General features: G+C 40.1%; 1 protein-coding gene across 2 annotated transcripts; it reads right to left on the bottom strand.

The window, feature by feature from the left end:
* Positions 1-1,872: 1,872 nt before the first annotated feature.
* Positions 1,873-13,028, bottom strand: il13ra1 (interleukin 13 receptor, alpha 1). Of its 2 annotated transcripts, none has more exons than XM_085400448.1 (10): positions 12,522-13,028; positions 11,831-11,973; positions 11,058-11,172; positions 10,846-10,945; positions 7,388-7,575; positions 6,883-7,016; positions 5,716-5,845; positions 5,320-5,416; positions 5,120-5,195; positions 1,873-4,904 (listed from the first exon to the last, which is right to left on the bottom strand). In XM_085400448.1, exons 1-10 carry the CDS (start codon positions 12,577-12,579, stop codon positions 4,809-4,811), a joined length of 1,137 nt encoding a protein of 378 aa, XP_085256574.1. In that variant the 5' UTR covers positions 12,580-13,028; the 3' UTR covers positions 1,873-4,808. The 2 variants fall into 2 exon arrangements, with proteins under 2 accessions (XP_085256574.1, XP_085256573.1); XM_085400447.1 differs by having other exon boundaries at positions 11,058-11,175; positions 12,522-13,016.
* Positions 13,029-13,338: the final 310 nt, after the last annotated feature.

The raw sequence follows: 13,338 nt of genomic DNA, 5'->3' as shown, positions 1-13,338 counted from the left end.
CATCAGAATCCAGTTGTGCACGTCCCCAGAAACCACAGAGTGAGACATCTCGATTCATTCCATGTCACTCCGGGTTTCGTCCCGTCGTACAGCTGTGGAGACACTTGTCTTGCTGACAGTAGGGTTGGTTGCTACACTTTTTGTTCTGCATGAATTGCTGATCAAGCAGTGGTAATTATTGTGAATTAAGAGAAGTAAAATTAAGGAATTGACACAAAACGACTTCCACATTCCATAAAAATATCAATGATAACATTTATATTTATTATTTTTTAATGAAAGCAGTTGTCTGTATCTTTTAAAAGACAAAAACAGTCTGTGCAAGATTTCCCACAAGGTAACCTGCACAGTAGTGAGCAAGGCAGCGTAAACACGAGAACCACAGTGAATGACATCAATATCAAACCGACTCTAAACCTTTTTAAGTCTCCACGTGTGCTCGATCATCCAGGTAAGCAAATTTTCAGGGATCTCCATTTTAAGGTTGCTATTCTTGATCTAGATTCTCTCCCTGAATTGCCAGGGGTAATCACAACACGTAATCAGTTCTGGCACACAATACATCAACATCATACTTCATTTGGTGTATGGCTCAACACAAACCATTGTTCCAACAAAGAAACAAAAAAGAAAGAAAGAAACAAAAACATTTCTCTCAACGTTTTAACCTTTAGCTGGCTAGTGAAAAACTGATTTAAATCAAAGCTTTTTAACAAGTGACCATTTTATAAAAGACTAATATTGTCTCATCTTTTAATACAATAACATCAAAACCAAGAAAACTTACTCTGACCCATGAAAACTACAAACTGTATGATATCAATAGAATTCCACAGTGGCCTCTAAAGTGGCAACACCCAGCAATGTGACAACCAGCCCCGGTTTCCCCACATCTACCCTGCAAAGGAACTTCCACCCAAATCTAATGTAACTGGCATCCTTAAAATGGATACAAGACTCAGAGTCCACAAGCACAGACACGTCCCTCAGCTTGAAATTTGAGTGCTGATATTTGGACTTTGGATTAATCGCATGCATGCAGGCTTAGAGACCGAAAGATTAACAGAAGCTAGCCACTTCACAGAAAACGTAAGGAAGACCATTTATAGAAAAGAATCTTTGGTTTCTCCAATGTCACACATTTTTCTATTTAAAGCAGATTACACAACTTCCTTCTTATACTGAAGAGAAACATGTTCTTCTGAAGTTGTGTGATGCCATTACTACTAAGGGGATCTGAAACTTCAGAGAGGGAAATAAACCGTTTACGTCCAGCAGCAGACACATGGCGCTCTTTGAACCCGCTATACCTCGGTTTTGATTTCTGTTAGATCAGCGACCCTAATCAGTGAAACTTGATCTGCCTTTACTCGCTTTGCTTCTGAATCTTTGCTGGTATTGCCTAAGTTTTGACACTGTCTCGACACCCTTGAAAAAATAATTTGCAGAAGTGGATCTGAGAAACCGTTTGCTACGAAATTCAAAATTGTGAAATTCCGATCACAAAATATTATGTGCTGGTAATACTCGTACAGACGAATGAGGTGCATGTTGGTTACAGTATAATGACAAAATGACAGAAGGGGAAAATAACTATATAAAGAACACAATAGTATATTAAGGAAATTTGTTGCTGTTGTTCAAAAATATTTGGAAATCCATTTAAAAATGTAGTTATTCGGAGAAAAAGTGGACACTAAGGCACAGTTAGACATTTTTCGAGATTATTGAACAGGAAAAAAAACATGTTTTACTCATGCTCACTGATTTGTGTGCAGTTACATCTGCACATGACATACATTTCAAACATACTCAGAGTTCCTCGAACTTCTCTGATTAGCTGTTCTGGAACTGAAATTGCAATCTCAGAGGTAATAAACTCAGAGTTTATTTTTAAAGTCGAAGTTTTGTTGAACCTCCCTCCTGGAACAGGGCCCAGGAAGAGTGCAGCAAGCTGCCAGGAAGCATACTTTAAAGAATAAAAGACAGACAGCATCAAATGGCTTGTTTGGTCCAATCTTGTGAAACAGTCGAGGACAGAAACATAAACAGTTAGTTCTCTATATCTATTATCCGTCTATATTTCACACAATATTAAGTTTGCATTATTTATTATACAGTCTTCTTAAAATTAACACGATGATAAACATATGGAGAAAATACTTACTCACTTTTTTTGCTGAGACTTAGAGCAAAAAAAAGTAAGTATAAATATGTCTGTGAAGGTTCTCAGTCATCCAGGTCATCGTAGTCAAAGGAGCTTGCAAAGAAAAGCGTCTGGACTTCTTTAAGTTGCTTGAAGACGTTTCACCTCTCATCCGAGAAGCTTCTTCAGTTCTAAGGTCAAATGGTGGAGAGTCCCAGATATAAACCTAGTGGGAGTTTCCCCCCACAGAGGGACAAAAGGACCCCCTGATGATCCTCTAATCGCCTGAGCCAAGGTGTGAAACTGGGTGTGGGTCCCAATCAGCCAGAGTTTCGGGTGAGTTCATTGTGAAACCTGGCCCCACCTTATCATGCGAATTCCTGAGATCAGATGGCCCAGGATGTGAGTGGGCGTTAAGGCGTCTGGGAAGGGATCTGGGATCTGGGTCTGGGAAGGGGTCGTAAACCACCGAAAGATGGTTTACGACACCAACTCTCTGCCATCTATAATCCAGTTTTGAGATCCCTTCCCAGACGCCTTAATGCCCACTCACATCCTGGGCCATCTGATCTCAGGAATTCGCATGATAAGGTGGGGCCAGGTTTCACAATGAACACACCCGAAACTGGCTGATTGGGACCCACACCCAGTTTCACACTTTGGCTCAGGCGATTAGAGGATCATCACGGGGTCCTTTTGTCCCTCTGTGGGGGGAAACTCCCACTAGGTTTATATCTGGGACTCTCCACCATTTGACCTTAGAACTGAAGAAGCTTCTCGGATGAGAGGTGAAACGTCTTCAAGTAACTTAAAGAAGTCCAGACGCTTTTCTTTGCAAGCTCCTTTGGCTAAGTATAAATACAGAAATCAAATTTCTTAGAGGAGAAATTAGATTTCTGTATTTTCCACATGAAGTCTAAGCTCAGTTAGCTTATCTGGAAGTCCCACACATGAACCCAAACAAACACGAGAAAGACTCAATACTTCATGAGAAATGTGTAAAAACCACAAAAAAGAAAAAAAGAAGAAAAACAATCTTACTTGTGGGACATTAAAAAAAAACATCAGAGGAAGTAAAATAAAGTCGATTATAAACTTATTTTCAGCATTGAACACTATAATAATTTCATCAAAACATTTAAACACTATCACACAAAGACTTCTGTGTTTTTACACTGCGTTTAAGTGTCCAGGAGGAGAAGCCAAACTATACGTTCGACCGTGAGCACCACTGAGGTGACGAATCAGCCGTGTGACTGGCTACGGGGCAAACGTGGAAGCATTAGTTAAAAAGAAACTTAAGAAGGTGGTTTATATCTCTACTTGAGAAAAAAGTAAAAAGGTAAACAAGCACAGGGTGTTCCTTTCATCAAGGCTGATATCCTCTGTTAAAGGCCTGCTGGAGAAACATGGTGCTGTTAAAAGCTAAATCATCAGCCTCTGCTTCTGATAAAAAGTTCACCATTTCCTTCCTCCAAGAGCATGAGGTATTTCCCAGACTACTGTCCACTAACAGACCAAACAATGAGGCTGATGATTCATAAGGACATGTGGGTATAACCTTTCAGCCTTCTGGCCGTCTAAAACAAAAGACGGCAAATCTGTTCCCTGTTTTTTTGTTTTTTACTCTTAGTAAAGTAGGCAACTAAGTGATACATTCATTACATCGTATACTCTCAGAAAGCTGGGCATGTCTTTGTTTCTTATGTACAGCATACCAGGCTGCAAGAAATCCAAGGCAGTTAATACAGTTAATGGCAGCTGGACAGGGACAGTGCTCACAGGTCAACAGCAGACTGGCTCAGTAAGTCTTCCATATATATGAAGTAAAAACATTTAAGCTGTGACAGTGACACCATTGGGGCGGTGTGAAAAAGTATTTGCCCACTTAATGATTGTCACACTTACATATTTCAGGCCATCCAACAATTTTTTAGTTACATTTTAGTTACTTTTTTTACATAGGAAACAGTAGTTTTGGATAGATTTGTTTCCTTAATGAATGAAATCATTATTTAAAACCTGCATTTTATATTCACTTGTGTTACCTAATGCTAATATTTCCTTGATAAAACATTTAAGTGTGGCAATCGGGAAGGGGGCAAATGCTTTTTCGCAGCCCTGTAAGCGGTGCAAAGGTAGTAAGTCTGTTGGGATACATGCGTGGATGACGCTGTTCTGATTTGACTCAACATTCAGGCTCAGCTCACGACCAACCGCCTACTGTCTGCTGCCGATGGGGTTGCAGTTGTTGTTGTTTCATCTGTATCAGCAGCAGACGGGTCCAAAGAGCCTCACAGTATCTGACACATGGCGGTGCAATGCAAAGCTGTGACCCTGCACTAAAATGGACGTTTGTGTTAGGCTCGATTATGTAACCGACATGATTTCCAAAAAAGGAACCACTTCGGTGTGCAAACAAAGCATGTTGATAAGGGATCAAAATGCCATGGGAGCATTGCTGTGAATACAGAATCAACTTAATGCGTTGGTATATGTTGTGTGTCACTCCATAGGGATGATAAAGACATGCAGTGTTGTATTTCCCTGTGAGATTCATGGCATCAGATTTTAGCAGCACTAAATACAAAGTGCTGAAGCAGCAGCAGCTGCTTCTAGTTGCTCTTCTTCTTTGGGAGCACGAGGGGACGTCGGGCACTTATCACCAGTCTGGCTTGTTGATTTTGGGCTCTACCACAAGAGCAATTTTACAGTTGTCTTCTTCCACCGCCATGGCCTGAAAGTTGCACAGGGCCGTCTGAAAAGAGGAAGAAGAAGAAGTAGAAAAGAAAATGTGATAGTGTTTAAGAGAAAGCCAACTGTAGCCTGGCATTCAAAGAAAAACAACAACAACAACAACAAATGCAGTTCTAAGAATTTGCAGTACCTCGGTGATTATGAGAAGCATGCACTTACAAAGAAAAAGAAAAGGAGAAACGAGCACACAAGTACACCTAAGAGCAAAAAACTCACCTTATTGTTGTTGTCGCAGATATCACTGAGGAGATCCCGAGGCTCTGGTACTTTGGGAAAGATAGTATCCTTGTTTCTACACAGAGACAGTTAGATATCAGAGGTTAGCGCAGCCCCAAAAAAACAGAACAAAATAAAACCAAAACAAAGCCAACGAACAACAGGATCCATTCAGTAAGAAGAAGAGACTTTTTACTTACTTCTGGTAACACATCACAGTCAGGACTGTCAGGGTGGCAACCACCAATGGGACTGTAATCGCAAGAAACACTAATGGACTGAAGCCCGAGTCTGCTTCTGCATGCAAACACATATAAGCATTCATTTCAGCAACAATGAAACTGTTTCATGTTTCAGCCTTTGATGTTACTTTCCCCTTTCAGCTTTTTTTAATAGAGAAAATAACATGTCGGCTTCATTCATCCATTTACACCCAGGGATAAAACTATCTTCTGATTAGCAGATGACCTGCACTAGAGCCACCCCAGAGAAGAATGTATGGCCTTTATAATTTAAAAACAAATAATAAGTCAGTGCATTCTGTTTTTTATTAACACAAGATTAGAAAAAAGACACAAAACAGAAAATGACTTTACCAAAATACTGTTGGTCGGTCCACGGTGTTTCTCCTTTTTCTCCATACTTTGCTTTGATAGCCATGCTGTAGCTACAGTGAGGGACCCGGTCCAGCTCGTGTGATGTTTTTTCTTTTAGTATTATTGGACTCTGTGAAAAGTGTTTGAGGGAAACGATCGATTTGAGCCTTGAATCAGTTGATTAAAACTTCATCCTGAGAGAAACATCAGTGAGTTTGCAAAATTCAGCACGTAACCATAAAGGACAAATTTAAATATTTAATTTGGACTCATCTACTTGGGACCCTGTCGATTTCTGCCAAATATAATAACAACCGCCACTATAACTGATGAGGGTTTGTTTTTTTTAAATAAAAAGCTGCTTTAGCTGCTTGGAGAAAAGTCTGTAATTTTCTCCTTATTTTCTCTTCTTATTTTCTCTGGATATGATGGCTACCATTATTCCCAAACCAAGAGCTATCATGCTAGCATGGCTTAAGGTTGTATTTAAGCTAAGTCCTGTTCCAGAGGGAGCCCTGGAAGCTGATCCTTAGCCACTTCCTCCTCCCCCTCTGGGATTCCAAGACTTTCCCAGTTAAAAAAAAAAAAAAAAAGGTTATATAATCTGTCCACTGAAATATGAGTTAGCCTCTAACAGACGTCTTTTAACACAAAGGACCCCATGTCTTATATGAGCTCCCACACAATGTTTTGAACTCCTTACCGTGTCCTCCAACTTCACTCTAATGCTGGAACTCATTCTCTAAGTCAGGGGTGTCAAACTCAAATACACAGTGGGCAAAAATTCAAAACTGGAACAAAGTCGCGGGCTAACGTTAGTATTTTTTTGAAATATATTTATTCCTCCAGATATAAGAATGAATCTTTTCTTATGTGCTCAAACACGTTTTGCTGAAAAACTGAATATGGAACAAGCAAAGCTTAATACTAAACAATATATATATATTAGCTGTATAATACCAGTAGGCCAGCTCTAATAGTAATTTGGTATGGCTTCGCGGGCCAAATGTAATTAGGCTGTGGGCCAAATTTGGCCCGCGGGCCAGAGTTTGACACCTATGCTCTAAGTGCTTTCAGTTATTCGTTTTTTAACACAATCGTAACACACATTACTTTAAACTAATGGACGTGACAGACAAAGTAAGATAGTATTGTTGTTATTCTTACTTTTAGTTGACCACACTTAGTGTAATTTATTATATATTCCCACTCGTCCTGTGCAATCACTTCAGGAGGGTACCAAGTAATATTAAATTGATTCCCACTTTTCTCGACTTTCCAGTTAAGGGGCGGTGGTCTCACTGCACAGAGAATAACAGACAGATGTTGCAGTTAGTACAAGCTAGCCAGAGGTGCCTTAAATGCAAATCATAATGCAAAACAGTGTGTATTTTGCCTTTCGAAAAGTTGGTAGTTCTAGATTGTGTCATAAAATACACAGTGCTAGATACACACAGATGCATGCCACCCCCCCCCACACACACACACACACACACACACACACACACACACACACACACACCATGATAACAGCTAAAATATTTCCAAGAAAGGAGAGAAAGAACAAATTATACCCCAGAAACTGAATGAGGAAGCACAAAATATTTCAACACAAGTTTCCTCTCGCATTACTTTTAAATTCTGAATTAGCACTGACCACTACACAGCTTACCAAAGCGAATGAGGCGTTTAAGGAAGGTGTTCCTGACAGTTTTGTTGTTCAGTGTTGTGTTAAACAAGACGCTTATAATATGTTGTGTGCTCACTGGCAGATAACAGCCAGTCCTCAGATCATCAGTGTAAGTATACGATGGGCATTCTTCTATTCCACTGACGATTTCATTCCACTCATCCTCAGACCTTGGAAACATAAAGAAAAAGGTGATTTACTTTTCTACCAACACACGGTATATTCCAAAAGGAAAGGACAAAACAATGAACTAATAATAAGACACTGGCATGCTTTTGCCTCTCGGTGCTGGTGAATAGAATAAGCAGGGGAAATGTGTTTCTTGCTAATGTGCAACAACAGCATCACATAGACTGTGGGACTCAGCCACCGAATAAAATAATAAAATTTGAAGTATTTCTTTAATCTCGTGACATTTTGTTGGATATTTTAAATGCAAAATGTAATAACTGTGTTTAACAAAGAAGCCACCCGGTGGGAAACAGCCAGTTATCAATACCATGTACAATATTTGTACCTACAGTACAAGTTTGGACACAATTGTGACGCATGAATGTGTTGAAACCTAGAGTGTCAACGCATTCATTAGAACTACAGCCTTTTGCTACGTGGACTAGCGATGCTGCAGTTTTATGCAATGTTTTGTAAAGTTTTGTGATGCAAAAAACAAAAACATTTTAATTTAAGATACTAATTTAACATCTATGAAACTGTATAATTAAACAGTTTCTTTTACTTCCTTATTTGTGCTCTCACTGGGAAACAAAGAAGACAAAAGTTCATAGGAAAATGGGTCTTTGTTGCAGCCTAACAAAACAGGAGTGACTTCTGGATTCAGTCTCGTCTTGGTAACAATATTGTGCAAATACCATGATGTTCACATAATAATGTCATTGTCACCTTCGTTATCTGAGACACTTTAAAAAGTTTATGTTGACAATGAACTTCTCGACGATGTCGACGGGTGAGGCAATAGAGGCGCTATTGTGAAAGTTAGCCTTTGTGCTTTGGATACAAGAGTGCAGTCATAACACATTTGAAGCAACAACTTAAACACACAATTCTCACATCTTTGAGTAATTTCAACAGCATCCTGACAAAATCAGTGGACAGTGAGGAATAACACTCTCCAAGTGAATGCCAATATGTACATACAACCTTCCCAGAGGTCATCTCAATCAACGAGTCAGAGGGGTATACTGCAAGTAAAAGTTTGAACCTAAAACCCCTGCTGGAGATCAAAGTTATCACTGTTAAGCAGAGCTTTCTGCTTCAGCTTCTGAGCGTGCTCATATAAAAAGCAGCATTTCACAGGTCATAAGACTCTTCTTCCACAAAAAATGATCCCCGTGAGCGCCCCCTACCCATTCCCTTATAATGATATGAGGATATAATGATTATAATTCCTTATAATGCTAGTGTAACGGGGGGAAATTCACATTTAGATTTAGGTCTGTAGAACTTTACTGTTGGATTTAGTTTGACCTTTTCCTTCTTAGATGAAGGATGTGTGTGTGTCAATATGACCTGGTGAAAACTTCTTAGATATGCTTAACGATGTTTCACTAAGTTAACCTCTAATTGTTAGGGAAACTCACAAGAAGACCAGTGCCAGGTGCTGCCTGGAAAATAGATAGTGGGAAAGTCTTCCCTGGCCAGCAACAGCCCGGGTGGGACAAAAGACTGTTGTAACTGAAAAGATACAAAGAGTGTGTGTGATGTTATCAAAGGGACGCTGGGAAATCCCAAGGTTAGCTCTCTCGTGACTGTAGAACTGTGATGTTTGATGTGTGTTAGCTTTCCTGCATCCAGCAATTACATTAGCTTGACCACAGCTGACTGTGTTGCAGACTTTAATAACAGAAATTTCACCCACACTAGGCACAGTTTGCTCTTCACTCAGTGGTTTTAGTATTCACGCCTAACAACCTGCACATATAAAACACCATTATATATATATAGTAGAGAATTTATAATACACTTGAAATGATGTAAATAAAAGACTCAGTGAAAATGTGGTGCTTATAGCCGATTTACAAAGAAATGCTCTGCTCCTGAACTTGTTACGTGTTCGCTACAAGTTAGTGTAGTGATTTAGCCAGTTAAAAACAGAGCCACTTTCGTAATACAGAAACCTCTCACTTTATGCTCGACAGCTCGCGAGACATTTATCTAAGTTAGTTGACTCCGCAGGGTGTGGTAGGTTATTTACAGCAGAAACACCTCATTTAAGTGTTAGGGTCATGGATAACAGTGGAGCTCTGTGGCCCAGACGGATTAAACATATACCTCTCCAATATTATCTTTGATGCACTGGCTACTGGGCAGTGTGGATGAAAATTTATAATACCTTCTTCTAATGCAGGTGCCCTTTAAATAATCACCAAGCTGCACATTAAATGTACCATTTTACCCCAAAAGAGCACTTCTGTGTCAGAGCACAGACCTGCCTCCAGGTTCCTCCCCTGGGACAGCCCTAGGTAAGAGCAGGGGTGAATAATTCTGGTTTTGTTCAGCCAATGCAAAAACTGAGTTAATGTGTAACTGAGTCCTGCTGCTCATTCTAATAAGAAATGTTCTTATGCTCTCTCATGACACATCTCCCCTCCCCTTTGGTGAGGCTCATACATTTAATATAAAGTCATGTTGCTGTTGATGTGACAAAGAGAGTGAGAGTGGGAAGCTGCCACTTCCTTTATATGTGTGTTAAATTATTATTTATGATAATTCTGTGTGCCCTTTAAAACAAAAGAGGGCAATAGGACTACACTGAACGAGCAGCAGAGTTTCTCTTTGTACAATTCAGCAGGTCTTGGGTTTCCTATGTAAACTGGTAACATATCTTATGCTCTGGATTGGCAATATAAAAGTTAAATAAATAAAAATGCGTTTGGATACATGATCCCCACTTGTGTCCAAGATCACTTCATTTTTATGGATTGTCATGCAGAAAACCGCTGTGTTGCTTTAGTTCATTTCAGTATTTGCTTTTGGGTTTCTTTGTTTTTTCTTTTTTTCTTTTTCTTTTTACTTGCAACATATTTGTTTCAAGTTTGTGAAGACGTTTACTTAATTTGCTTAGGTTTTGCCTATTTAAATACATGACCTTAAACGGCAGTCCATTGGGATATCAGGGCTCCGGCGTGTTACAGTTGGCTTGAGTTAACACTTAACCCTCTTCATTTAATGTTACATTGCCAAATATGGTTTGGTTTTGTATGCATAAATCCCCACACCCCCAACAAACAGCCTGCAGCTGGCAAAAAAGACAGAGCCATTAAACACAAGAATTTAGCCCTGATTGAACTCTGGCTCATTACTTCCACTTCAGCTCAGAGTGACCACTGACTATCAGGAAGTGTTGCAAAATTACAAAACTACCTGTACTGCGTAATGCTGAATTTCTATTTCTTTAAACTGCATAATAAAAAAGCACATACTTGTAGAAGAAACGGAGATCTGCGGCGATACCGGTTGGTGACCATGAGCAGTTTGTTTGCTTTGGGGAGTGGACGTAGCACTGAAAATCTGTCACCAGCTCTGAGAGCGACAGAGACACAGATTAATAATCAAACACATAGACAGCAATTTGCTTCATATGTGGCTCAAAAGCATTTTTTTACAACAAAGCAGAGTCAGTGGTGAGAATTACCTGGATTAGTTTCACTGACGACCACTGGCTCGCTTGATGACTTATTCCAAAAACTTCTGATAGACACATTTAAGACGTTTCCATTCATTAACCCCTTCAAAACTAAGGAAGTGCCCTGCTATTAAGAGAAAAAGAGAAGAAAAAAACTAATTTGAGTAAACAGTCTAAACCAATCCCAGATCTTTTGTTTGAAGAACTGGCTAACCAACCAGACATAGTTGTGGTGTACATGCAGAACAAAAGGGCTGTGGTAATAGATGTAGCAATACCGAGAGAGAAACATCAGGAAGAAGGAACACAAGAAGCCCGAGAAACACCAAAGGCTGAGAGAAGATGTGGAGGGTGAAGACAACAGTGGTCCGGTTACCACGCGAGATCTAGAAAGCCCAGGACTCAGTGCCACACATACACACAGCTATAGCTGTCATGGCTTAAAACATGTGAGGTCCACAAGAGTGCAGCTGGAGAAACGGTACGCTGCAACACAACACAGTCTTCCCCTCAAAACTTAAAATAGCGGTTGTCTATACAAAATCTAGAAATTACTCAAACCTACTTTTCATATCTGAAAATGTTTTTCAGCAGTATGCAAATAATGAGCCTCTACTTCCAGGAGGTGGTTGAGATTACTTGCAGTCTCTTAGCAGCGGTCTTTCCGGGAATTATTGGTTATTAACTGATGAAAGACTTTTAAATTATGGGGTAAACGTTGTGTAATCACAATGAATATACGAGGTTTTAAAGTAAGCATATACACATATAAGCGTACTTACAGTGGATTCATATTTTTGTCCGTTTGTATTTGTAGACACTTTATACTGGTAATCGACAGAATTCTCTGGTCGTACCCAGGTCACGTTATGATCAAAGTCGTTAATCCTCCGCAGGGACACATTTCGTGGTGGTAAGATTTCGCCTTAGTGAAGAAGGAGAAAGAACAGAAAATGAGTCAACATCTGCAGGATCAGCGAATAAAGACGCTTTATGTGGCTCGCCAAGCAAGCTGTTGCGCTGAGCCAGTCACTCAGGAGGGAAAAAAATCTTTCCCTCAAGGCTTAGAGAACATTCACACTTCTGCGTAACAGCTGTTACGCAGACTGCTGAACAGTCTATTTACCAGATCTGATCCTGCTTTCGGATTTCTACGTGGATAATTTAAAAAAGTCAGATTCCTCCTGTTTCTGTCACGTAAACAGAATCCGGATTGGAATACTAACATGGGGGTGCGCTGAGAGGATTTACACGCGCGATTTACACGAAACACATTCTCCCACAAAGTTTTCTCTTTTTCCAGAGTCCGTTTTACTGTTCCGCTACACAGTGGTGAATGCCAGACGTGACGTCACTAGTGGGAATCACCGCAAATGACCCGAGCGAGAAAACTGGGAAAAGGTGTCAAAGAAGCAGGCAATAACAAAAACCCAGGTAAATGTGTTGTAAGCGTGGACGTGTAGATCGTCTTACCGTGACTGGACTCGATCGTCAGAGACAGGCAGCACAGAACTAACAAACTTGGGAACATCCTGCTGATCCCGTGTGTTCAGCTCTCCCCCTGAAAACTTTCTATCTCCTGAGTTTCTGTTGTGAGGAGAGCGGGGGAAGCGCTCTTGAAACGGGGTCCCCTGCTTCTCAGACTCTGTGTGGTCACAGCTGTTCAGAAGGCAAAAGCAGAGAGACGTCTGCCATGTCTCTGATCTACTTTCGCTTCCAGCTTCTTGGGAGGAAGGCACAGAAAAATAGTGGGAGGCTGGAAGTGGGTGGTACGCTTCCTCCTTCTGATGTAGACACGCTGACGCACGCACTGACATGTTGTGCTTTCTTCCTTTTTTTAGAAGTCATATTTTTCAGTACACATATTCTATTTTTTATGTAAAACAAATAACCTATGATAAACCTTTGCACAACTACTAAGACACATTTGTAAGTTTCAGAACTCTAACCAAACAAAATCTAACAAACAGGGGCGTAAAGACAAAAAAACAAACAAACATTGGCTGCTGCTGGTCCCCCAACAGTAGAATGTGCTGTGTGGAGTGAGAACGTGTTAAGACCTGCAGGTAGTCTGTAAGTATGTGAAAACGTTTAAAGGCTTGGACAAAGATTCACGTTTTATTGTCATGTACAGATAAAAAGTATAGCCACATTTATCCATAATGAAATTCTTTGGCTTGTGCTCCTCAGCTTTACATGAGCATATAGAGAGTGTGCAGAAAAGGAGAGAAAAAAAGTATTAAATATTAGAGAGTTGAGACGAGTTGGTATTTACGCGTTTGTGCAAGAG

This window comes from Rhamphochromis longiceps, linkage group LG3, assembly GCF_057381845.1.
Source record: "Rhamphochromis longiceps isolate RC_006_pf linkage group LG3, R_longiceps_female_GT1.1, whole genome shotgun sequence".
In the NCBI taxonomy this organism is placed as follows: domain Eukaryota; kingdom Metazoa; phylum Chordata; class Actinopteri; order Cichliformes; family Cichlidae; genus Rhamphochromis; species Rhamphochromis longiceps.
The sequence above is the reverse complement of the archived record's forward strand: the minus strand, read 5'-3'. Positions and strand labels throughout refer to the sequence as shown.